This window comes from Perkinsus marinus (genome assembly GCF_000006405.1).
Source record: "Perkinsus marinus ATCC 50983 genomic scaffold scf_1104296962378, whole genome shotgun sequence".
In the NCBI taxonomy this organism is placed as follows: Eukaryota; Perkinsozoa; order Perkinsida; family Perkinsidae; genus Perkinsus; species Perkinsus marinus.
This window is the reverse complement of record NW_003205427.1, coordinates 182,519-207,711: the sequence shown is the minus strand read 5'-3', so window position 1 is coordinate 207,711 and position 25,193 is coordinate 182,519. Positions and strand designations below refer to the sequence as shown.

The window sequence follows — 25,193 nt, the reverse complement described above, 5'->3', positions numbered from 1 at the left end:
TCATCCGTCAGCAGTGAGGCTGCAGAGAGTGGCGCTTCAGCACACGGCAAGGACTCGAATAATCACGAATCTTCCCCCAAAGAATAACTATTATTCTTCCTCTAGTATGATACTCGGGGAAGAGTAACGATTGTTCATCAGTAACAAAGGTTGAACGGTGGAACTAGACGAGCGCAGCAACTCACTTCGGGTGGCGTCTCGCAGCAATTGCCGACGAAACTATCAGCACAATGCCGACAAGGGTACACCTTGATCAATGAGGTCAGCCACTCCATCTCGTTAGGGCGACACTTCTGCGACCGATCGGAATGACCACCGGATACCGCCTGACAGGACGCTGTTATGAAAGCCCTGGCGAGGTGAATAGTGTGAAGAAACGAGCCACCATGGCCTCCGGCACAAGGAGCTCGACTGTGAATGTATCGTCGATATGATAAGCCTATCTCAGCACGACTAAGAGGGTATGTAATGCATCAAGATGCTAGGAAGATATTGCTGAGCTAGGGGGACTGTCCTCACTGAGGACTCCTCACACTATGTCACGGGTTGGTGTCATTTCGAATTCGTCACAGCTAATTTCCACACATTGCTCGTCTGATTTCAGCCGCGCTTCCAAAGACTCGAATAATCCTGACTTGGGTATAAAAATAACTCAGCCGTGAGATCAGCGAACGATCATACCGAAGCGGTTCACCCCACGTGCTTTTCCCGACTGTGAACGATCATCGTCGATGGAACTCGGGAACGCAACAGCAGAATGGGAAGTAACGTATGGCAGTTGGAAATGGAATCAATTTTTCGAGGGGAGTGAGGCACACAGTTCGCAGCACCCCTTGTTGGTGACCTGCATGACAGTAAACGTGTGGTTGAGTCGATGATTGATATGCAATGGAGGGTCGAGGTCGAGAAAACCACCAAAGCCGGCACACTTCGCTCCGCTAGAGAAATATACCTCCGCAACTCGGGAATGCAATAGAGCCATAGCACACATAATGCAGGGCTCTGTGAAAAGGAAGACGCTGCAACCAGTGCAAAGATAGCTCGATCTCTCGATGTCCGACAGAGTTCCATCAGCAGACCCCTCGGGCGAGCGCGGTCGTTTACCACTATGAACTGCAGGGAGGGGAGTCGCTGCTGCAGCCACCTGAACAACCAATGATCCCAGGAAAGGCACACCGAGCCCCACATGTTGTCCCTACCTCATTAATAGCTTCCATACAAGCATGTCTCAATGGATGCCTATCATCAGCCTCAGCCTCGGAAATGACGTCGCCATTCGGTGACACTATGATCACTTTTTTCCGACCTGCCAACACTGTGACCACTCAAGTAGCCTCATCAGTCAAGGCGACCCACCAGCTGCTTCCATCATGTGCAGGATTTCCTTCCGCCGGCTGTTGCCCGGGTTGTTGAGTTTCGTGTCGCTCCTCTCTAGAGCTGGTCGCCGCCAGACCATCGGCCACACTTGGTTCCACTCTTGAAACTGTTCCCGTGTAAAAGCTGGGTACTTGGGCACGTCAACCAGTCGCACGTCGAGATCTTCAAAGGGAACTTCGCAGTGCTGTGGGCCAACGACCACTTCCAAAATTCCTTCCTTATCTGCATGCCGCCGCACCCGCTTGAGATGAGACATGGTAGACGGCAAAGGACTCCTCCGCGACAGCGTTTTCATGATAACCGATGCCTTCGTTTTCGGAACCTCTAACACCGTAGCCGGGACCGTCTCAAGAGGGCGTGTGAATTCTTGTGGTAGTAGCTGAGTGAACTTAGTGCAATTAGGACAGTATTGTATAGGAGCTGACATGGACTCAACAACTGTGACTAGAGGTGATCACCACTATATGCCCTCAGGAAGAGAGCCCCGACCAATCCCATGTGAAAATCTTCCCGTTCGATGAAATTCACCTGATGAATAAAATGCATTGCCTCCGAGCACGAGAGGGTCGGTATTCGCAGAGTCACTTGACTGATCTCAGCACTTCCATCTGTCGGGTGGAGTTCCCCAACATTCTCCATCAACTTCAACGTTGCCTTCCTCTAGAGACTCCATCACACCTTGCGCCCAAAAAATCATCCCGCCTCATGTTCGAGGGACTCTCGTGTTCCGCCTAGCTCAGAACTTTAATCTCCATTGAATCGCCTCGAATAGTGACCTCGGACTTCTCCAACGATCACACCTTTCCTACCTAACACACTGATCATTTCTCACGAACCTCGGACCTCAACGATTCGCCCTAAAGCCCCAAGAAAACCAGAACTTAATCAATTGCCATCGCTCGTCCAAAACTCGTGTAAACTCTTGTCGAAAATAGGTAGAAGTGACATGACATAGCCCCTGCATGATGGACAGGAGCGGTCCCGATCCCTCCCGACTGTATAACACAACCGTTCGACTAACTTAACGAACGAGCAATTTATTGCTCTCAAGAAATGCAAACAGTTAGTGTCATAAACGGCAAGTCGTCATAGTGGCAGCCGTTGTAGCTGCACTTCTACTACTACAGCTTATAAAGCATTGAGGACAGGCAACGGAAGGCACTATCCCGTCGATGATTGCAGCAGTAGCAGCAGCTCTCGGTGGTGCATAGTCCTCATCCAGTGAAGAGGCTAGCAGCCGAGTGGCTGACTCGTCAACTTCTAATTCGTGCAACTGGCGGATCTAGGGAACACACCAGTGGCCTCAGCAATGCCAGAAAAGTCCTTACTTTCCGCCTAACTTCAATGCATAACCACGTCATACCAACGGTAAGGCATATGATACCAACTATCATGAGTGCCAGTGTAACAGGGTTCGTACTTTCAGACTGGCAAAAACATGAATCTTGCTATCTTGCGATTTCTCAACGCTTACCCCTGTAGACATCGCTCCTAGTATGCTGCTCGTTGTGACCCCGACGTATACGAAGAGTACCGAGAAGAGGAAGCCGACTGTTGTAGAGGCTATGAGGAACCCTTGGAAGGATACTGCCGTTACAGAAGCGCCATAATTCTTCACCCAAATCGGCACCTGAGATCGGGGATCATAACAACAGTATGATAACAGCAGTCTCCACTCACATACATAAACCTGGACAAGAAGAGGAACTTCAACTCCGATTTCTCCGTGAGAATTTGTAACGCGTGATAGTAGTCGCTCTTGTCCAACGCAGAACGCACGAAATCAAACCTAAGAGTGTCACTGTCGTCACGGAGTCTCCCATCAGTAGCAGCCAAGACTCACCAGAAATACCTTCCCATAAGGAAGGATACTGCACAGCCCATGGTCTTAGCTGGGAACGCCACCAGGAGCGCACGCCTGAGGACCGCGACCACCATCATAGAGACGCACATGACGAGTAGTCAGAGTATACCATTTCAGGAGAATCCCTCCTGTCACTTCCACGGCCGATATTGGTATACCACAAACAGTCGATAGGAAAACTATAACTGAACAACAACAAAAAAGTTGTTACGCTACCACAGCAGTGACGAAAATCACCTCCGATAAGACTGTATTCCTTTATACAACTGGTGTCCTGGCTCGAGAGGGACTGTAAATATTCTATCACCTAAGGTGACAACCACCAGTGTTGGAAATGTCTGTTCGCTTTCCTCAGCTGAGCTCAGGAGTTTCCTCACTAATTATAAGAGTTCGTATACGACTCCATGTAAAAGTGTACAGAAAACAACAAGAATTTCCCAAAAATCTCCTCAAATTTTTTATTTTGTCGCCGACACATATTATTTACCCACATTGATAACCACCACCCAGACACCTGAGCTAAGCAATGCCTCTTACTTCCCTAAAGGATGGGAGTAGTCCCGACCACGCATGCTTATGCTTCAATTCGACCAGTAGGAATACCAGGAGCGATGCAATAACGAGAAGGGGGACCAAAGGCTTCCATAACGTCTTAAAGCTCTCTCTTGAGAAGAGGGGAAGGGATATCATACAATGTCTGCAACAAGAGAGAATCAACTACCATTACCAATACTACTACTGTTGCTCCCAATGCCCTTATGCGATAACGGAACGAGGTCAAGGCATAGATTGAACACAGGAAAATGACTTCATCTGAGCTCCTGATGAAGTATAAAACGTTCATTCATGTCTCCTTGCGGTACGACGCGAAGGCCGGCCGAAGTGATCACCAAGATAGCACTCAGTTCTGGAATACTCTCCAATGGGCTCGAGAGCGTCAGCTGAGGCCTCCCGACGAGCTCACTATCCACTTCCGTGAGCAGTCAAGGCTAAGCATGGAGCTTAGAAAGGATCAAGTGATTCAGTCTTCACATGGATTCCGCTCGAAGCCGTTAGCTCTCTCACCCGAGGACAGTCTACTGCTTTGAACAACCAATTTCAACACTCACTCGCGCTAGTCGAGCCGCCTCTGACTACAGACATGCTACTACTTCTATACAAGAAGCTGTCTAAACCTCAAGGTTCGAGGAGCACATCAAAATTCGCCTACAACGTCTCGTTCAATACACGCTGTATGCTCTCGGACGAGGCAAAGGGGACGGCGATCTCCCTTCCACAGAAAGGTTTCTCCCATGGACCCTTCTATGAACACATGACGTTCATAACCACAGTTGTTGAGGAGACCAATAGCCACCATCCCGCTCGAGCTCCCCAAATACTACAGCATAACCACATATTTCCCTATCCTGACAACCTCCTCCGTCCTCCTTTCAGCACGAAATCCAGATGCTGATCAGCCTACGTCGAGTCCAAAAGCTCTCCGATGCTTACCCACCCCGTAGAATTCAAGCCACGATGTAATCGAGGCCATCTGCCCTTTCCTAGCATTAGCCAAGCTGCAGCAATCCCCCCCCCTGCAGCAAACCCCCCCCCCCTGCACCAATCGCATATCCAAAAAATCCACCGACACGGGTGTAATAATTCCCCCTTGCCTGAGACAGGCTGGTTTTGGGAACAACAAATTGTCGCTTCCATAGTAGCGGGATCAATCTCAAAGGTTTGGATACTTCTACACCTTTTCAATGAAAGTGAGCTTTCATTGGTCGAAATTAGTCTTGTGTTCGACGAATTTGAACTTTCGTTTTCGACCGGTCTACGAAAATCGAACTTTCATTTCGAATTTGAACTTTCATTTCGTGAAAAACTCCTTTCACTCGTCGAAAATCAAATTTCATTTATCTAACTTGTTCTTTCACTTGCTGAATTTGAGATTGAAAAGGTGTATAGTCCCGAGGGTAGACCTTGTCGGCCCTGCTCCATGATAGAGTATCTCCGGCACTGCGAGAAAATCATCCCGCTCGGGTAGGTTACAGGTCTAATACTCCCAAGACTACCTGTTCGATTCTCCGCTTTACTACATCCTTTAATTAGTTCCCGCTCAAGTCCAGCCGCTTCGACGACTTGAAGCCATTGGCCGATACTCTCACGAGTTCTCTCCCTGACCTTAGACTCTACACGTCTGAAAAGACAGCACCAAGAATCCGTCACTTCATCGAGTCTAAATGCTAGTAGGAACGGGAAGACTTCTTCAAACGGCAATAGGAATGAGAAATTGCCACGAATTGACAAGACCAATACGCACTCCACAATGTGCAAGGTCATCATCATCAATGTTATCCTATTACATCTCGTTGTAAGCCAGGGAGAGCGCTTTCAAACTGCGAAGACTTTGAGGACACGCTTTTAGTCGTCATTCGATCTAGCATGCTGAGGGAACGAGAATTTTTCACACCAGGAACATTCCCATCTATAGGCGTTGGGACTCGACTCACCGAATCGAACCGTACGGCAGGTATAGAATTGTGAATGATCCTGGCTCAACTTGATGAGACTAGTCAGCTAGCGGTTGCCGTTTATCTCTTTGTATTTTGATCGTTCTAATAGTGGAATCGATTATACTATCGTTGTCAAATTCAGAGCCTCGTTCACTTATCCCCTAAGTTTGGCGAATCTTAAGGCTAGAATCATCACCTCACAAACTTAAGAAACTCCAAGAAAGTCCCTCAGTCTAACCAACCCGCGATGACGTTGGACTTTGAGCCGACACACACAGTACTTCAGCATCCAGTGTGAGGGACCTAACCTTGAAAACGAGGCCAAGTGAGATCTTAGCTTTGCACTGAGCAAAACGCAATAGGGTACCCGAGCGTTCGACAAAGGGTGCCAAAGGTCTCCCCGTCCCTCTCCCTAGTAAGATGGACCGGTGGACGAATGTAGAGTTTAATTAGAACGAAAATCAGTCGAGAAAAAGACTGTAGAATTGCATCCACCGGGAATCGTGCTCACGTGGTTTGGAAACGCAATTATTCACTTCAACACAGGGTTACGATGAATTTCTTGTATTTTAGCGAGTTAACCTCGGCAGGATAAGGTCCTGTGCGTCTGCGTGCTGTTTTCGTACGCAGACCCAAGTACTGGCGTAGATCCTCTACATACTTCATCATGTTGTGTTGAACAGGCCCATGAGTTGGGCCTCACCGTATTCTCAGCTTGAGATTTCCAAGTAAGTTCTTTTAGATTTATAGTTTCTAGACTAATTGCGGTGGAAGATTCCAAGTAACTTTTCATGAGGTTCTTCGAGGATAATTTTGAAAACGGTTTAGAGTAAATTTGGCAATCTCATGCGTAAGGAGCTCGTGAATGCTTCTTTAAAGAGAATTTTGAAATAGGTCCTTAAGAACGTGAGTCAGTGAAACGAACTAAGTAATACTGTTCTTAAAAACTCACATTAGATCTCAATGGTTTCAAGGGTGAGTATGATGGACTTCAGTTGCGAAAGTCTGTTGAACTTCGATCAGGAAGACGTGGTTCACCTTGTACCAGGTATTGCTCGTTTGATAAGGACAGAGGAACTGGTCGCTTCTCATCCCCTGTTCGTGAAGAACTCATTGTGCCAGCGGATGTACTCGAAGCCACAGAGGAATTGACCTAAGTATATGCCTTCAAAAGATGTACACTTTTCTAACCCAGTATGAACCAGGGGCCCATCTGGCTTTGGGAGAGAACGTTCCCCAGGGTTTGATAATAACGAGGGAAATGTTCCTCATGTGATGATGACATTTACATGGGAAACTGATTGAAGAATGCATCCCTAGCCATACGTGGAAAGCTCAAAATGAGTTCTCCCCGGGAACATTATAGCTTCCTGGATAGGAACTGCTGATTTACTCAGATTGCCTACCTTTACCGTGATGATACGCTCACTGAACCATAACGCCCTGCAGAGATTCATTATTGGACCCCAACCACTCGTCGTATTCCGATACTCTTGGAAATTAACACGATGTGTACTGAACGTTCACACTTGTGTGTCATAAGTTATGAAAATCATTGCGGTGAACGTTTCCGGGTGATAAAAATAAATTTGTTGAGTTGACATAGTGGGGCCCATTTGAGGGTCTTAGAGCGCCCTTAGTGGGATCAATCAGAGGTTTCTGCCGTTTATATCGGCGAAATTGAGGCTGTGAAAATGCAACTTGGATTCGCTTCGTCAGTTAGGGTGGTCAGAATCGGTCTACGAGCATTTGAAAAAAACTAAAACTGTTTTTGTAGATTTTATATCAGCACATGGGTTCTTGGTGCTCCCGCGGAAAGTCCAACACCGTGAACACTGAGGCCTTCGATCCATCCACTTCCCCTGTGGAGAATTCATCCTTGATATGTAGGGATAAACGCAGACGTAGGTTGTCAATGAGCCAGAGCACTGATGTGGGCTTGGAAGTGGCAGCAAGTTCCGAGGTTGATGAAACTCGTCAGCGGGGTAGTAGCCTCTTCACCTGGTTTCCCATGCTAGTGATGCTGCTCAGGGAGAATAGTGACAGGATCTGGATCACCCAGAAGGTTGTCAATAACTAGCCAAGCTGTGGAGGACCAGCCTACCCAACAGAAAGGATTTGAAGTACTAGGGTCACTGCCCTAAGGATCCGTATACCCTCTTCACTGTTAGGATAAGACCTGTAAGCAACAAGGGGCGACGGTCCCTAGAACGATGGGCTATGTGTGTAAAAAAGGACTGAAACCGGACATGCCCAACCAGGACGATTTCGCGATCCTCGTCACGGACGATTATGAGATGTGATATAATGCTTTCCTCATCTACTTCTTTCGAGAGGTCGTCTATCTAGGTATGCTGTCTTTGATGGTCACGGCCCATACGGTCATGTTGTGTCTAAACTGTGTCACAAGATCTTACCAGAAGTACGATTCTGGACTTGATATAGTCCTCCCTTGCTATTAGTCTTTGTCAGTTCATCCGTGATGATCCCAACTTCCAGGAAGACTTGCCCAAGGCATTTAAAACGGCTTTTATCCGGGCCCATGGTAGTAATGAAAATAATAAGAACTGTTCTCACCAATTCGTGCTCCCTTAGTCATGTGCGAGCGCGCCTCGGACTCTCAAGACCAATTTGACTGCGCTTTCTCCGGCTCGACCGCAACCATCGTTCTACTGCGGAATGCCTCCCTCAACTGTGCATGGGTTGGCGACTCACGAGCCGTGCTGGCCACTCTGAAGGTGAGCTCCTCCTTCTCGAGCCCTACTACTATGAGCTTTCAGACCGATGGTCGCCTCGTTGCAGTAGATCTATCCCGGGACCACAAACCAGAACTACCCGACGAGAAGGCTCGCATTGAGTCACAAGGCGGTAGGGTACTCAAGCTCGGCAATGATATACCCTACAGGGTTTTCGTCAAAAGTAGGGCATTCATCTACACCTGCTCGGCTGAATAGATGTTCAGATGCTCACTATCCCGGCCTGGCTATGGCCAGGTCCATAGGAGACAGTGTTGGTGTTACGGCGGGGATCTCGCACATTCCCGAGGTTTCTCAGCGGTAGGTAAGGTTCTCTGCTCTGGACTTGATTGACTCTCAGGAATATCAACGATAGCGCTGATAAGTTTATCATCATAGCAAGTGACGGCGTATGGGAGTTCATATCCAGTCAAGAGGCCGTTAATATTATAAGTGATGACCGCTCCTCCAGCTCATCGTAGTATAGATCCAAATTAGATAAATACAAACCCAGTGAAGCACAGACGGCAGCAGAAGTCTTGGCCCAGGAGGCTTGGATGCGGTGGATAAGAGAAGAACACGGTAAAGTAGTAGACGACATAACAATCATCATCAACTGGCTGTAAGCTTCCCACTGATCCGTCCGTGTAACAGCGAACTATTCTGTATGATTACCTCTAAATTTTTTGTGATACATTTGCAGTGCCCAACCGGAGTCCCTCTAAGATCTCAGTGGAGCTTTTGTGCCATTGTGTTTAACTCGCCTCTTGTATGACCATACAAGTGGGAACTTATGATATTTGTTCTGCCTTCCCGAGCCTCTAACTTCCTTGTGGATGTCGCCCGCGGCCACTTGTTCAACATACTTCTCTGTGGTGTTTATTACAAAGAAATAAATACGCTATAGTGGATATGCAGTTCGCCTAATGGTGCTTGCTCAAGCGAGGCTGCCAAAGCGTGTTGGTGAGCAGGAGAGGAGCTCACTGATGAGTGTCATTACAATCTGGAGGCGTCTATGGCCCTATATCGTACCAGGAGGTTGACTCGTAATTTAAATGAAATATCCGGTAAGGCGTGGAAACCGAATCCGGCATCTTAACAACTTCTTATTGAGCATCTATGTATGCCCTTGAGAACTTGTTATTAACAAGTGTTGATAGTGTCCACTCGGCGGTTGACAACGACGGACTGATATTAAAGTGACACTTCACTTCACCATTTCAGAGCCATCTCTCGAAAGGACATGCTTACATCCCCTCCACTTCACGAGAGGGACCGAAGAAGCGTTTATACGTGTGGACGCAGCCGGCTTTAATGAAGTCCAAAGCCGTCGCCGCTTGGCTAGGGTGGTGTGAAAGCATGGCTAGGATATCATCACTTAGGCTATGCAGTCGCGTTTGAATGGATACGCAACAGTATTGGCATATAATGAAATAGCAATAAACTATCATGCATCCTTCCCGTCCGTCACTTGGTGACTCTCACTACTACTCAACAATCTGCGGGCTTCCCTCTCCAACTCTGTTTGACGAACTCTGATTCTACTTAGCCGACTCTGGAGAGCCGACAATCCGGCCTGGGCCTTAGCAGACTCCCGATCGACTGAGAGTATCATGTCCCTTAATTCGAGAGCCATGGAACTCACGTCTCGCTGCTTCTGTATCTAGAAGATTCACTCCCTGGAGCTCTTGGATGAGCCGGAGAGATTCCCCAAGATCTTCCATTTTCTTCGTACACTGGAGAACCTAATTCCCCCCTAACCGAAACTCGTTGGGAAAAAACACACTTACGTGCGATCTCTTCGATATTAAATTGAGAATTCCGTTCTCGAGACTGGCCGAGCCATCGGAAGCCAATCGCATGAGATGTGGGGATATTCTGGCATACCTGAATAGTGATACCGAGATCATGTTTAAAATAACGTGGGACGTGTAGGACTTGGGTCTGCGTACGGAAGTAGCACGCAGACGCACATTCCTGCCAACAATGAGCGACATTTACTTCTCCATTAGTTCGTGGAGTTGCGGATTAGACGATCGTTCAACGACAGTCGAGATACGGTCTCGTAAACTTGCTATGATGTCCTCAACCTGAAACGCATCACCAGAAAAATGTACACGATCACCTACGCCTACACATTCTGTGTTACGATTCTTCCCGACAACCGAATCAACGTTGCAGGGATTCGCTCTATGGAAGTCCGCTGGACTCTCCTCGTAATTACCGTACGTGAGTAACTGAGAAACTGGCTGCCTTGCATCGTTGGAAAATCCCGTCTAGTTATGAGGCTCCTGTTAGTTCTACGCTCAGGTTCGAACCCCACGGTGGATGCTTTTTCTCGACAATTAAATACTTCAGCATGGACAGACTTTCACATCTCATCAAGGCGGTCCCATCATAACATAATACTGTCCGGGATCGCCAAGAACAACCCTGAGTTTTGACGTGCAACGTGAACATTTTACCTGGCATTCCGCAATCCTCTCCCTCAAGGCACTCATCCTGGTCTCAATGGTCTGCTGTTGATGATCACCACCACCAGCAGTGACACTTGTGTCCTCCACAACTTCTGCAAATTCTGTCATTCGTTCGAACGGAGAAGTCACTACAGCTGATTGATACCTGCACCGTTTAGCATTGATCAATTGACTTCAACGCAACAGACCAGCGAGCTTTAAGTGAGACACTCCACGAATTTCGTGTTGACATGATACCAGTACTAGAGGTATAACGTCACGAATATCAAAACGGAGAATAAAAACACGATAACGCCCCAGAGGAAAGTAGTAGATGTGTGCTCCACATGGTGTTGCAGCATCGAATGCGTGTACCTACTGCAGACTCTCTTACTGCTATCCATGACCCGTCCTACTGCTGTTTCGCATGAGCATGGTCGGTCGCCTCAGTGACCTCATCCAATAGTTTACAGTGTACCTAAAACACTCGTGCCACCACAAGCCGGCAGGGCGAACGATAGACTTCAATCTCAGAGTTGATCGCAGTCCCAATGTGTTTGAGATTGCTAACGCTTCCTCTTAGGTAGTCGAGATGTTCATCTTGTTGCGCCACGAGTTGCTCTGAAGTCTTCATGCTGCCCTCCGAGCCCGGGACTGTATCGCAACCATCGCCTCTCCCCGAGGCAAGGCCATCTGTATGCAATCACAAACACCAACTATGGCCCACTACAGAAGACTACGGCTCACTCTCGAGATCAGCTTGGCCACTCCTTCGCTGGAGATTGGACTGGAAGCTGGACCAGGCACGCTGAATGTCCCCTTCCAACTGCCTGAGCAGCTCAGCTCTGTGCAAGACCTCTCGTTGCGTCAGTCCATACCTAGCAGCTGATTACGTCGAGGAGTGGTATGAATCAATTGCTTACGCTTCTGGCTCGCCAGAGAGGTTGGCCAAGCCTCTCGCTAAGTGTGTATGCAGCTGGCGTAGCTGGGCAATGCGCCCTCGAGTTACTGCGATAGCCTGATGCCATCCCGTAGAACCAACCCAGCAGACTCTCCATGAGAATTCCCCGGCCCACCGTTCCAACACCATCCTGCGACCGTCCTCCACCTCCTCCAATGGCAGCTGCTCTCAGCGTCCCATCACACTCCCGAACGACGTCCTACAAAGCGGTAATAGTATAGGGAGACACAACCAGGAGGAGCCACTTGAAGAGTCGCTTGAGCACGTTTAAGATCTGCCAGCCAGAGCTCAGCAGCCGTGGTAGCCGAGGATGGCATGGGTGCCGAGGCAAGCTGATGATGACGATGATGACCAGGCCGAGACATCAACTCGAGCCTCAGTTGATGACAGTACTCAACCATCACTCATGACACACAGTGGTAGAATGCCATGACCACCCATGTGATGCCGTCCACTACTCCTCCTCTAGGACTTATTGCGGGTGCCTCCTCATTATTATGCTATCCTCGAGAAAGCCCTACCAGATCACCAACCCCGACGAGCACATCCCTGCTGCTGTTCACTTTAAGACATAATACAGAGCGGCTAATACTACTTGGGGCCTACAACGGTAGTAGTCGGTTGCATATAACGTCAACTACAAAGTCGGTCCCATACCATCTCGGCGTGAACTCAAGTCTTTAGAATCAATACAACATCATATACTGACGTCCATAACATGGCTCGAGATGGAGCACAGCAGGAAGCCGCTATCCTTTCACATCTTACCATACCGCTTGAACTGGAAGCCTGTTTGATCTGACCAAGATGATGACCTAACGCCTTGTCCCAGCGTGAAGGGGCCCATATCGACAATACATCTACCATAGTATTATAATACTACGCAGACTATTCACTTCCCCAGCTAACATTATTCCTTTCGAAACGGACCAGTCTCCTCCTCCCCATCCATACCTCTCGTCCACCTCCTCCTATACTCCTCCAGCTCCTCGCTAGGCACATGGTCGCCTGACTCCACAATGACACCAGCGTGACCTCAACGAGGTACTCCCTACCCTTGGCCGGGTCGGTGATGGCCCTAGGGTCACCATAAGCGTCCCTAGATGTAGTACTAATGTCGGAATCATATCGACATGCCCCTCCCAATAGGTCACTTGCTGGTTCTGATGACAGGAGGGCCTACAAAGGGCGTTAACTCCTAGAGCACAGCCACAGCAGCAGGAAGTCGTACCATACCACACCCCACTGTTCACACAAAAGTACAGCCGAGCGAATACTAGAGCGTGACTCATCCCAGCAGACCATCAACAACTGCAACATGCCCTGACCTGGAGGTCCTCCTTATTAAGAGAATGCTGCTTCTTATCGACACCCAGGCCTTCCTCTGCTGAATGCTTGCTGGTAGTGACGTAGGTCCTCGAGTTGGGATTCGGCAGTAGTAGGGACGATTCCGAGAAGAACCCCTCACCGTACCTGCATCAGGGGGAGAAAATACGAACATGCTTAACTGTATGTGTTCGTGACACTATGAAAATTTTGCGGAAATTTGTGGAAATTTTTTCTTCGTTTCCGTACACTAGTCCTGAGCTCAGCTAAGAGGAGCAAACATATATTCCAACACTGTCGCCGTCACCGTCGCAACCCCTTCACCTTGCTCTCTGCTGAGGTTCATGACGCTCCTCGTGCCAGTTACCCACTAGGGTAGTGCAGCTGTAGATGTTACTATATAGGGGCAGTCGAGATGCCTCGAAGAAAGCCATGGAGGGATGATACTCCGCAAAGGCGGATGATGGTAACAGATAGCAACACCATGACAAGACCAATGAGCTCAACAGTGGCGAGGATGTGGGAGAAACGAACAACGATGACAGCGCTGGTTTAGACGTCGATAAGGAGGCAATGAGCTCAAGCCATAACTTGCAGGTCAAATATCTTTATACAGTTATCATCACCTGCCGATATGACTCGGAACCAACCCTCTTCGAAGCCTGGCACGCATAGTACCTAATAGGATGATATTCGAAGCCCTTTGCCAACATTCTACTACATCTAGTATCTGCTCCTGGTGGCCCAAGCACTTGGACAAGATCTCACCAGTCAAGCCGTTGACGACCTCCACCACTCCATCAGTCTGGCCCACCGCCACCACAGGCAGGCCCAGGGGGTGCCAGGCCAGCCGAGTAGCCCCTGCAGATAGCGTCACCTGGTGTCTCGGACCGGACTAAGGATGAGACGTGATGATGACCCTCCGTACGACGACATGCCATTACAGTACCCCTCTAGCCAGCAACTTGGATGCCTCATAAATCAGCAGCTTGCCATTCAGGTTACCCGTGGCCAGAAGTATAGGAGAAGGCTGGGCCGTGGTGGCAGCGGTAGCCGTGGCCTTGCTGAATGCCAAAGCCTCAATACTGTAGGCATCCTCGGATGAGGATGATCCATCAGCAGTCGTGGCCGACGACTGGCCGGCAATACGGACGTCTGAAGACCCTCTTAATTGGCCCAGCAGCCTCCCTGTCTCCAACTGCACCAACTAAATGTAAAATAAATACCATCCCTGGGGATCGAACCGAGGACCTCTTGAAACTCACCTTGACATCTCCATCGATCGTACCGACGACCGCTACTGGGCTACTGCCGGCCTCAGGAGGCATCAGCGCCATCGAGACGATACCGCCCTCTACCACAGGTCAAGTCGCACAATCATATGGCTGCCGATTCCCCTCCCCCCCACCTGGGATCTCTTCCCCCATATCTGTGTCCCCGTCCTGCTGTCTCTGGCGCTGGCTCCGCTGTAGCTCCTCCTCGTTAGTGCGACAAGACACAGCAGACGCGCCTACAACCCATCGGGAGGTCCCGGGTTCGATTCCCACACCCGACTACCGGTCCTGGGGTTCCACACTGCCACTACTCCATCCAAGCTTGCCGTCACCACAGCCTTACCATCCACCGAAAAGCTTCCACAGTTCACAGAAGCTCCATGGGCCCCAGCAAAGACCTGCCCAGTAACATAATAATTTCGTGGCGCGTGACGCTGACTCTCCCCCTACCTGCATAACGTTGCCGCCTCCACTCGACTTTCCTGCCCACCACATCCAGGCCGTCCCGTCTTGGCTACCAGCGCACACAGCGTGCCCCTTGGGATGCCATGAAACCCACTCGACACCTTCACCAGGGCCCTCCAGGGTGAGCATAGGAGTGGTACAATCTACAATGGTCACTGAGTGGTAGACAAGGAGGAATCGACGTACCCCCGGTATCAGCCATCAGCTTGACCATCTCCCATACCCTAACAGTGCCATCATAACTGCCAGTAGCCAGGAGCTCTCCATCAGAGCTGAAGGCGACTGACACTACACTGTCGGTGTGACCTGAGTTGGCACGACGTCACTTCGTCTGGGCCTGCTCGACTAGCGCGATGCTAAGCATGCGGACCTAGGATGTACCCTTACCCTTGAGAATTCTCAGAGGTTCCACCGAACCCGGCCTTATACGTAGTAGCTCAGCAGTATCATTTTGAAGACCCTACAACAGACCCCTCCAAGAGCCGATTCGCTGTGTAATGCTACGTACCACCGCCACCAGTGTATGGTCCTTAGGGTTGGCTGCCAGACACAAGGCAGCGTCAGTGAAGGGGTATGTGATGGAGCAGTTGTCCTGTTCCTCTTCCTCATCAGCAGCCTCCAACAGGTCGGTGGCCACACCAGCTCTCACGTCCGCCGCGACCTGCTTCGAAACGCATCACATACCCCTTTGGGAGCGCTCTATTGCGGGTCTATTCACGTGGCAGCTACTCGTCCTATGTAGGCGACTTTATTATGTCAAACTGTACAGTAGACCACCCCTCCATAGTACCTCTGCCGAATCATCTACTCCCTCCCCTAGGTCTATACAGTCGTCAGGGTTGATGTAGATATCCTCTTCCGGATCTTCCTGTCGGGTATCGGGAGTATCTTCCTCGGGGTTGGTCGGAGGAATCGACATTGAGTTTGATAACGGGTCCTTAGGAGCTCACAAATAGTCCCGTTACAGTGCAGTATTCATGCTCACTCTCATGGTGACAGCCTTTGTAGAGGATTCAGTGTTACCGAATACTATAAGAGGTGCCTATGGACCGTCGAGTCTGCCATACACGGCGCAAGGCACGTCGAAAACAATAATCGATCAGAATGGCGAGCGCTAATATATCTGAGGATCTTGCGCCGACAACTAATGGCATCGATCACGCTATGGCCGCTTGTGAACATCTGAAATGGATTTGATGGCTGTGATGAGTCAACCCATCATCTTGCTATTACCACCGCAGAGGTAGCTATGAAGTTATACGGTTGAATCTGATGCCACAATGAATGACTCCCCATGATGACAAAAGAATTTATTGACAGTAATTTGCCAAGCCTTCTGTTCATCAGAGGCGCTGCGGATTGATCAATTCTTTGGCTGTGTCTGAGGTTATAGAATGCGAGGGCCTGACGCTCATGATGAGACTTAGCGCTCACTGACTGCGGTCCGTCCGTAGTGTGATAGCTGGAGGTCGCCATTATTACACTGGGCGCCTCCAGCCGCGCAGGGGTACTGATAGAGCGAACTACAATTTGCTATCCACTGCAGTGGGCTCAACCGTTCATGGACCGCGGACCTCGTTGGTCCACTGTGCTGCAACAGCCGCTAGGAGAGAATCTCTGCCCTCTGGATTCTGTCCTGTTTTTGGAGTAGGGGACAAGCGTTTGCGCCTACCCTCAACGAGCTGTTGTTGCACATGATGATTATCAATTAATGAGAATAGGTCGAATCTTAATCGATCTTATCGAGATGTTGATACTCTTTAGCCCGACTGAATCAGCAGCATATAGTAGTTTGCATTGCCACTCTACGGGGTATGCCTCCGTGATGGAACTTGTGTGACACTCACTCGAGTTCTGTCAGGTCTTGCCTGCTTTTATCCATAACTGGAGTCACCAAGAAGACACCCTATGCAATAAAGCAGGGAGGTGTTAACCTGCTAGCCGTCCATTGCTTTGTCGGATGTTGAACGAGCGTCTACCACCCCGTATGAGACATCAGTCGCCGATCAAGCCATGCAGGAGCTCACAGTCTTCGTATCAAATCTGCTCAAAAAATGGTGTGCCTTTTATTCTGCTTCGCTCCGCCCGTCTCGCCATCGTCAGCAAACTCGGTTCCAGAGCATGTCCGGCACCATAGTGGGCCGCCTCGATGACATGACCAACCGTGTGGACGAGCTAGAGAGGGATCTTCAAGGGTTGGCCAACGAGGTGATTGCCGTCACACTAGCAACAGCTCATAATCGTTATTCAGACCTCTATGAACGACCTCTCTGTGGACGACAGATTAATTCCCTCGTTCTTCCTACTTGGGTTCTCCAGTGCTTTCAGACTGTCCCCACTACGTGTAACACAAATCCTCCGAATCAGAAAAGGGACATCACATTAACTACAGCGACTGTCCAAGCCTGCCTCTCCCTTGGTTCTCTTCGCAGGATCGGCAGAGGACTTCTATTCAACTCTCTCGTGGACCGCCACTCTCTGCCCCTCAAATGGCCAGCTTATCCATCTGATTCAATTCCGAAAGTTAAGTGTCTACATCTCATGAACTTGCCCCCTTTTTCCGGAGTGGTAGTAGCGGAGCGATGCATCACATAAACAGGTCAGGAAGTCGCTACGACCATTACGGCTGTTTAGTTGTGCTTCCTATGAGTGTCCATCGTGGCGCGCTATAAATAGGCCTCGTAGCCCTATTATCACAATTCCATGTCTTATCCTTTATATCGTATGCACCACTCCCGAATACACTCCTCGACATCTAGGAGCACCACCGACGAGCATACCACTGCCCAAGAGAGAACTCGACATAGAGAATCCGGCAAGACCAAATGACTGCGGTTCAGAAACATGCTCCGCCGACTTGGGAGCCTCGCATCTATAGGCGAAATCGCTGTGGATTACGTTTCCGGCTACGATGTACGTGTCGTATCAAAGTGTTATTGCAGCACACCTCTCCGACGTGAACGGAACAGTTGGAGACCACTGACCACAACCGTTGAGGGCGTTGGGTTTTATGACATAAAACTGGAACGACTCAACATGAGCATCCCCACTCAGACGATCATCGAACACGACACTCTGGGAAACAACAAGTACGCGCCTCGAGCGACATGGTGGTCATCATTTCCATGTCAACTCAGCCGCGAGGAACTAGCTTGCTCTTCCGAATGTTGCCTGCCGCCGGGGAAGGGCCTAAGACGAGTCATTCATACTGTATTGAGGACCAGGCATACTCCTGTCCCTGGCAGGACTTGGCAATGGGGTAGCAGACACACGAGGTCGAGTACGTTCCTTCACCTTGCGACGGTGATGGTCATGGCGTCGGGCTCCTGCCTGCAAAAACAACAACTGACTGCTTCTCAACCAGAACATGGACGACCGATGCTCGCAAGTCACCTCCTTCGGGCCCTTCTCGTGGTGATAGTCTCCATCATAATTCTGCCCCGTGTCACCAACCCCCGTTTTCCTCGCCAGCGCCTCGGCACTGTCATTAGCCGCCATGACTGAGTACAGACACCCAACTCGACGCTCGCTGTGGAGATGAAAGCCTCCAGCCAACCCACGCGCATTCAAAGATGCCCGCTTAAGGCGCTGCTTGTCGAGTATTTTCTGATGTCGTTTGACAGCCTTCTCGTGCTTCCGTTGCCGATACCACAACAACAGATACCTGGATTTTGGGTATGTTATGAAATTCTCCCGAGAGCTGGTCACGACAACGATTGCAGTAGAAGAGGAGGACTCGACATCTCGAGCCGGGCCAAATCAAAAGTGGCCTTACGCCAAACCAAAGCCCAACCCGAAAAGGGCCAACCACGTGCACGCGACGGTCATCCACGACGGGTAGTCTTCCGCTCGAGGACGAACTGTCTCAACGAGAATTGCCTAAAGAATGATAGGTGGCTCGCCATACTGTACATGGCCCTATCGGAGGAAGTCACCTCAGTCGCCCTTAGTCTCATGTTCTTTTGCTATGCTGATGAGGAAGCATTTGGTTGCGGCGAAGAGGCCTACAGACACCCCTCCTTCCCGACCGCCCCGCTCCCCCGCCTCGAGTCTCGCATTGACAATACAACAGAACGTACACATACGAAAACGTGGCTTGAACTTCACTCTGCTGCCAGCGTCGATAAGGGGGACCTTATCGTTGAGGACTCCAACACCCAAGGACGTTCCTAAGGCACCAATACAACGACACTATCAGACCGTCCTCAAGCTACCCTGCCAGTCTCCGAGCCCCCCTTTGAGCCTCCCGAGAGCCCTAAGACATGGACAAACATGCCCCAGAGGCTACTAGACGGATACTCACGTGTTCGGGTATGGACCGATGAGCCCGTACTCAGTCTTGGGGCCTTGGCAGCTGGTCGGGGAGACTCCTGGTCCTCCCACGTAGAAGGCAAATCCTCCGGCAAGAAAGTGAGGGCAACACGGCCGCCCGTTGTGCTAACAACCAGTGCCTGATGAACAGAAAAGAGGATGAACGAACGGTACAAAATGCCCCTCTTTCTCCTTACCTGTCCACACCCGCTCGGGGGGCTCAGCTGTTTCTCCGAGCACACTTGCACAGTGGAGACAAGTCCTTCCCTATTGGGTAAGCTCAACGACCATTGATAAAGAGGACGCATCCGGGCTGCTGGGAAAGGGCCACGAGGACCTGAAGACACTCCATGTGAACCAAGAAATGGGCTCATGCAATTACCTTCTTCTGGCCACTTCCACAACGATAGAGTGCCGTTGTCATTGGCCGTACATAGGGTTGGCCTAAGGATGATGCTACAATCTGTTGATATTCCATTATAACTCTAGCGGGGACTAAACTGCTTTGCAGTTGACCCAAAAGTCCGACTCTGTTGTCCACCGAAAATTCCCCCTTGCCGCCCTCCCTACCCTGTAGGCTCTTCAAACGAGGCAAAGGTTGCAGCCGCCACAGACGCCTCCGTATAAACTGACAGACACGCAAGCCATACCGTACATTGCCACGGACGACGGCACATACCTGTGGCCAGATACCGCAACTTGCCCTCTTCACCCCGCATTTCGAAACGATAACAAACGATCTCGCCGGTCTCCTGCATCACCAGCCCAAGTCTCCCATGCTCGGACATCGACGCGAAACTGAAAACGACAGCACCTCATAGCAGACAAAGCAGTACCACGCCTTCACCAAATCATCTGCTCGGGGAACTCTTCCGGTGAGCGCTGGACCTGCTATTGCCATCCCCCAGACACAGCCAGCGTATATGTTCCCTACCACTACAGCAGCATCATCAGCATCCTCCTCAGCCAGATCCATGAGGAGCACCTCCCCCTTAGTGTTGCAGACTGCCAGCACATCCGATGCCACGAAGCTCACGTCACATAGGGACTAAACCACAGGGGCCGTGTAGAAACGCCAAGAAGGGCCCCGCCTCTTCCTCACCATAGGGTTGGACGTGTCGTTGCCGAAGTCCGAGCAGCGTAGTATATCGTAGGTTGTGGTACTCCATACCATGACCAGCCCCGACCGTGTACAGGCCGCTAGCCTATCGCCACTCCATGCAACTCCAGAATATGGACAGCAGGGCCTGAAGTGAATCCTCAACATGGAGAGCAAATAGATGCCCTTACGCGCCTCCACCAGAGCATCCCGGTGCTGGTCGGAAGATCCCAGCCAACTTGAAGCCCTTATCTCGGCCTTGTTCACATCGCCACAACCGGAGCTGGTCTGAGCTGACAACCACAAACCTTCCCTCTCCCCCCTAGTCCGAGACTACGACCGTTCCTCGCAACGATACGGCTTCTTATTCTGTCGTCATTTCTACTGCCATTTCCCACTACCCCTCCCTCACCATGAAACGAATTCCTCCGCTGTCTGCTTCACATAGTTCTCCATCGGCGGTGCCCATAGGATTTTCCCAACCTATAGCCCCACAGTGCCCTCCTATCACTCCATCGCTTATTACAGGGAAAGTATGCTCAATAGCCTCTACCCTTACCCAGCCCTCCGTTGTCGGGTCGTACTCGAGGATCTCCACCGAGCTCGCCCTACCCCATGCAATTCAACGGCGCCGCGATCAGTCCTCCCCCCTCACCTGTCCATCGACATCGTTCCCGCCGCCAGGACCATCCTCTCCTCCTTCGAGCTGCCCCTCAACAGCGAGTGGTGCCTCGGACGTGCTGGTTTCACTGCAGTGCACTGCACGCATACTCCCACTTCCATCCTCGCTTCATGGGACATCGTGTCAAAGGCAACCGGAGACCGACAACATCCAATGACAACGGTCCGAGCGAACCCAACACGAGAGGCTTCCACTTCGAGTGAAACTATAGGCGTGCATGAGCTAATTACATACTGTTACGTGACTTGAACACTGCAGAAATATACCTAGACAAATAGCAAATCTTGCAATCTTGCATTTCCTCAACGGACTCGAGTTACCCCAGCAGCCCCTTCCCCGAGCCTCCATTTTCTGATTCGCTTTCGCTGTCATCTCCCACCTCTGACTTGACCATACGCCGCTTGGGTACCCTCGAAGTCCCCGACTCTGGTGATTTCACTTCTCCTGTGGTTTCCTCCTCTTTACACCCCCTGGGCGATGGAGGTAGGACTGTACCTAGCCGTTGCAGTCCAGTAGACTACCCTTACAGTAGACTATCACTAGCCCTAGATGCCTCCCGTACTCTACTGCTCTCTTCAATACTCTCACGTGCTCTCTTCCTAGGCATACCTCTCGACCGCGGGGGAGTCAGCGGTGGTAGAGGCGATAGCCTTAGACTTGGCCCTGGTGATGTCGGAGGGGCCTAAAGGGAGCCCAACTAGGCCAAAAGGAACATCACAATCCACTGCTATGGCACCCCCTCTATCAGTCCACTACCACTACTACTACTACTACTACTACTACTACTACTACTACTACTACTACTACTACTACTACTACTACTACTACTACTACTACTGCTACTACTACTACTACTACTACTACTACTACTATTACTACTACTACTACTACTACTACTACCACCTGAATGACCACGCAAGGAAGACCCGAGTCTGAAATGTTACTCCTGCGTCGCGGCGGCAATCGTCTGTCCGACACCTTACAAGCAACAACTCTGCCTTCCCTACCACTCCATCCCTACTTTCCTCTGAGGGGCCGACCCCAGTTTAGGGACGTCAGATACGGGGGGACACGGACTAGGTGCCCTCCTTCTCCCCCTCACCGAACTAGGCCTGCTGGAGCTCCCAGGCTCTACCATTTCCACCGCAGCTGCTATCACTTCAGGGCTTTTCATCGTTAATGAGCTACTCTTGGACTCCTCTCCCCGGCAACTCAATAGCGGCTCCCAAGGTAAGTGATTTTAGAAACACTACGATGATAAGGCATACACAGTAGACGAATGCATCACACAAGCTGATCTCCCAGGTCCATCATTCGCCGCCCGTTCATGACGATCTTCCTTCTCTTCTTAGCTGCAGCAGGTGGGCTTGCTGTGGTGCCTACACAGTGTATCTCGACACACCCTAGGCACCAAATGCTTTATAACTTCTCGAATCAGATCACCGAGTCTCTTATGGACACGTATTCACCGGCCAAAGGACGATCTCACGGAATTTCGGACATTCCCCAACGAAAATCGCGCATTCACAGGCAAACGATGACCAACCACAAGCATCTCATACCAAGGGTAATCGCTCCGAAAAGCGTTCAAAAAACACGCCCATAGCCCAGCCCTTGAGACAAGTCCCGCTACCCTAACCTACTGACAGCAGATGACGGGCTCTTCAATGACGACGAGTACTCCATGGCTCTCTGATACAAACCAGCATCACCCCAGCCCTCCTGTAGTCCATTACCCACCTTCGATGACGGCGTCAACGGCAACACCTCCTCCCCCGCCAGGACCGGCACCGATAGACTCGGGAGGGTACTCTCCAACAGGAGATGGCCAGGCTTGGGCAACCCCTAAACCCGGAATACCACACCTTCCACACCTTCCACTCCTCACACCCTACCACAGGCCTAGTGGGCTCCCCCAGTGCATGACTCTGAATCGACAACTGCGGCACTGCTGTGTTCGGCTGGTACTCCACAATACGCCGAGACTCCTCTGACATTCTGAACTGGCCAGAAACGAAGGAGTGACCAGAGCTTCCAGAAAACTCAACACAGTGCTGGCCTAGATACGTCCATGTTGGTCATAAGCCCAGCCGTGTTAGGAGGGCCTTCCACCCCTCAACAGCACTAGGTATCAAATTGTGGCTCACATAGTGTCTGATCCTCCAGGAATTCTCTCTGGCTTCACCCAGACTGAACGCCTCCAGTTTCACTTGGAGGTCCTCGGGAGAGTCAAAGTAGTGGAAGAAGGGCCTCGTATAAAAGAAGCTATAGTTCAACCAGTACCTGTCGACGTGGAAAATACAAACCGCGGTAGCCATAACGAGCACAAGGAGAATTCAGCAACCCCACTTGGCCGCTTCCTCGTTCGTTAACATGTGCCCAGGAGGGTAGGGGTCACCAGCCTCCTCAGCCCTCCACCCTTCAGCATAGCACTCCCGGCCTGTTATAGTATCGTACCTGTGCACTGCACTACATACACTACCATTGACCAGGACCCAACACATAGTAGGGAACTTCTTATCAGACGCATTGAGCACAAGGTCTACCAGATAGGTCAATGAGGGTACCTGAGGGGGCCTCCTACTGAGCTAATCACTTTACTTACGAAAATGGTGATGCCAGCACTATACTGCTCGACTAGAGCACATATAGTAGGGGCGTACGGTACCCAAACTACTGCTTTGTGACGCACCAGATCCTCCACCTCAAACCGTGGATAACTACACAATTCTGCTTCGCTCCGCTAAATATTTCCCCATTTTCACCTTCCTACACCTTTCGGACCTTCATAAGAATATCACCGACCACGGGCTTCAAGATTCGTTTGTATATGTAGTTGTTGGGGTCGAAACGATCAGGATAGTTTTTCCGAGCCGGGAAAAATAGGACCTAAATCGCATCTCCCGCCGTCGGGGCAGCCAAAGCCCACCAAACCCTTGCTGGCCCTGTCCGGCTCCAACACACGGTTGGATCTCCCCAGCCACAACGGGTTAACACACGTGTCGATTAGAGGTATCTCAGTGATGGGCACTCCAATGAAGTGGTGAATGTGATGGACGTCAAATAGAGATATAGCACCTAGGGCAGCAGCGGCAGTAGTACCAGTCCGGCCCTACCCTCAGGCCCCTCACCCAAAGCAGCTACCCCCTCCTCCTTCCTCTCCACAAATAGTCGACGTAAGTCGTTACTCCAATTACACGAGTCGTTCGCCAATTTGAAGTTTTGATCAAAACGCCAACCTAGATCCTACCCACGACCACCCAGTGACAGCCCCGTTCGGACTCACCTGGTAGCATGATGAGTTTCTTCCTCGATGCGAGATGGGCTTCCTCCATGGCCAGCATCAGCCGACACAGGGGCCCCGGGGGGAAGATACACAGAAACGCCTCACTCGATCTGAACTCGGGCCGACCCCGCAGTATCTACCCCCACCCTACACGACCGAAGAAATACCCGCTCCCTCCTCCTCCTCCTCCTCCTGCCACCACTACCTCATAATATTTCATTTTCTCTTCTGGTGTGAACTCGGTAACATGATGCTTCTTACCCCCTCGGGCCCCCGGCAACTTCTCGGCCCTATCCAATGCCTACCACACGTCGGGCAACTCAGACGAAGCATAGAGTAGAGCCCCTCACGGCTTTCTCCATGGGGCTTCTAGGAGGGTCCAGTCCATCGTTCTGACGGACACCAGACTTCCAACAAACCCGAAACCCACACCTTCAGCTCACCCGAAACGGAGACCAACAGGAGATGAACTTGGCGAACTCACAATAGGGACCTGAGCAGCTCCAGAGGGGAAATATGGAGCTAGTCGCACTCACCAAAATCGTAGAAATACGCTTTTTCTATCAGTTTGTACATAGTCAACAACTGCGCTATTTGGTCGATCATGTTGTGCGCCGCGACCGTAAATACTTTAATCTTCCGGAAAGGACTACCATAACAACGTCATCACCCCAGTGATTGAGGTATACCCCATCCTACCCATCGCCAACTGGTCCAGTCTCGAGCTCTACAGGCAGTTGACGATAATCCTTCACTACCACCCTCTCTTCCGTGGCAACACTCGAGGACCCCATACGATCGAAGCTGGCCGCCTCACGTAGTATCTAGTATAGTTGCTAGGCAGCAGTAGCGGCAATAGTAG

At 50.6% G+C, this 25,193-nt stretch overlaps 10 protein-coding genes across 10 annotated transcripts; 1 reads left to right on the top strand and 9 right to left on the bottom strand.

Moving 5' to 3' along the window:
- Positions 1–790: 790 nt before the first annotated feature.
- Positions 791–1,804, bottom strand: Pmar_PMAR022996 (deaminase, putative; the record flags this gene model as incomplete). Its single annotated transcript, XM_002771837.1, has 3 exons — positions 791–1,144; positions 1,200–1,306; positions 1,357–1,804. The coding sequence occupies 3 exons, from the start codon at positions 1,802–1,804 to the stop codon at positions 791–793; spliced, it is 909 nt and encodes a 302-aa protein (XP_002771883.1).
- A 597-nt stretch (positions 1,805–2,401) lies between these two features.
- On the bottom strand, positions 2,402–3,960 carry Pmar_PMAR022995 (conserved hypothetical protein). The gene is made up of 8 exons (XM_002771836.1): positions 3,779–3,960; positions 3,479–3,548; positions 3,351–3,426; positions 3,221–3,295; positions 3,058–3,166; positions 2,852–3,007; positions 2,706–2,804; positions 2,402–2,659 (listed from the first exon to the last, which is right to left on the bottom strand). Exons 1-8 carry the CDS (start codon positions 3,929–3,931, stop codon positions 2,447–2,449), a joined length of 951 nt encoding a protein of 316 aa, XP_002771882.1. The 5' UTR covers positions 3,932–3,960; the 3' UTR covers positions 2,402–2,446.
- A 3,568-nt stretch (positions 3,961–7,528) lies between these two features.
- On the top strand, positions 7,529–9,097 carry Pmar_PMAR022994 (PP2C, putative; the record flags this gene model as incomplete). Its single annotated transcript, XM_002771835.1, has 10 exons — positions 7,529–7,721; positions 7,768–7,859; positions 7,908–8,035; positions 8,086–8,158; positions 8,209–8,281; positions 8,332–8,474; positions 8,517–8,655; positions 8,699–8,792; positions 8,833–8,924; positions 8,970–9,097. 10 exons carry the CDS (start codon positions 7,529–7,531, stop codon positions 9,095–9,097), a joined length of 1,155 nt encoding a protein of 384 aa, XP_002771881.1.
- A 2,566-nt stretch (positions 9,098–11,663) lies between these two features.
- Pmar_PMAR022993 (hypothetical protein) lies at positions 11,664–12,205 on the bottom strand (the record flags this gene model as incomplete). The annotated part of the gene is made up of 4 exons (XM_002771834.1): positions 11,664–11,757; positions 11,851–11,945; positions 12,004–12,087; positions 12,134–12,205. 4 exons carry the CDS (start codon positions 12,203–12,205, stop codon positions 11,664–11,666), a joined length of 345 nt encoding a protein of 114 aa, XP_002771880.1.
- A 593-nt stretch (positions 12,206–12,798) lies between these two features.
- On the bottom strand, positions 12,799–13,648 carry Pmar_PMAR022992 (hypothetical protein; the record flags this gene model as incomplete). The annotated part of the gene is made up of 4 exons (XM_002771833.1): positions 12,799–12,896; positions 12,944–13,067; positions 13,217–13,361; positions 13,539–13,648. The coding sequence occupies 4 exons, from the start codon at positions 13,646–13,648 to the stop codon at positions 12,799–12,801; spliced, it is 477 nt and encodes a 158-aa protein (XP_002771879.1).
- A 145-nt stretch (positions 13,649–13,793) lies between these two features.
- Pmar_PMAR022991 (conserved hypothetical protein) lies at positions 13,794–15,872 on the bottom strand (the record flags this gene model as incomplete). Its single annotated transcript, XM_002771832.1, has 11 exons — positions 13,794–13,892; positions 13,936–14,109; positions 14,164–14,421; positions 14,480–14,568; positions 14,623–14,724; positions 14,772–14,886; positions 14,939–15,096; positions 15,140–15,259; positions 15,341–15,413; positions 15,465–15,614; positions 15,744–15,872. 11 exons carry the CDS (start codon positions 15,870–15,872, stop codon positions 13,794–13,796), a joined length of 1,467 nt encoding a protein of 488 aa, XP_002771878.1.
- Positions 15,873–18,243: 2,371 nt separating this feature from the next.
- Pmar_PMAR022990 (hypothetical protein) lies at positions 18,244–18,451 on the bottom strand (the record flags this gene model as incomplete). Its single annotated transcript, XM_002771831.1, has 2 exons — positions 18,244–18,283; positions 18,330–18,451. 2 exons carry the CDS (start codon positions 18,449–18,451, stop codon positions 18,244–18,246), a joined length of 162 nt encoding a protein of 53 aa, XP_002771877.1.
- Positions 18,452–18,889: 438 nt separating this feature from the next.
- Pmar_PMAR022989 (hypothetical protein) lies at positions 18,890–21,164 on the bottom strand (the record flags this gene model as incomplete). The annotated part of the gene is made up of 14 exons (XM_002771830.1): positions 18,890–18,957; positions 19,033–19,122; positions 19,257–19,404; positions 19,462–19,601; positions 19,647–19,708; positions 19,835–19,892; positions 19,944–20,062; positions 20,112–20,152; positions 20,199–20,312; positions 20,367–20,511; positions 20,555–20,656; positions 20,776–20,846; positions 20,923–20,971; positions 21,019–21,164. 14 exons carry the CDS (start codon positions 21,162–21,164, stop codon positions 18,890–18,892), a joined length of 1,353 nt encoding a protein of 450 aa, XP_002771876.1.
- Positions 21,165–21,644: 480 nt separating this feature from the next.
- Pmar_PMAR022988 (hypothetical protein) lies at positions 21,645–22,219 on the bottom strand (the record flags this gene model as incomplete). Its single annotated transcript, XM_002771829.1, has 3 exons — positions 21,645–21,727; positions 21,990–22,023; positions 22,148–22,219. 3 exons carry the CDS (start codon positions 22,217–22,219, stop codon positions 21,645–21,647), a joined length of 189 nt encoding a protein of 62 aa, XP_002771875.1.
- Positions 22,220–22,329: 110 nt separating this feature from the next.
- On the bottom strand, positions 22,330–25,125 carry Pmar_PMAR022987 (hypothetical protein; the record flags this gene model as incomplete). The annotated part of the gene is made up of 16 exons (XM_002771828.1): positions 22,330–22,424; positions 22,786–22,890; positions 22,934–23,048; positions 23,193–23,328; positions 23,395–23,502; positions 23,548–23,612; positions 23,651–23,765; positions 23,819–23,934; positions 23,975–24,123; positions 24,162–24,284; positions 24,332–24,467; positions 24,537–24,632; positions 24,682–24,723; positions 24,775–24,824; positions 24,868–24,980; positions 25,031–25,125. 16 exons carry the CDS (start codon positions 25,123–25,125, stop codon positions 22,330–22,332), a joined length of 1,659 nt encoding a protein of 552 aa, XP_002771874.1.
- Between the last annotated feature and the right edge of the window lie 68 nt (positions 25,126–25,193).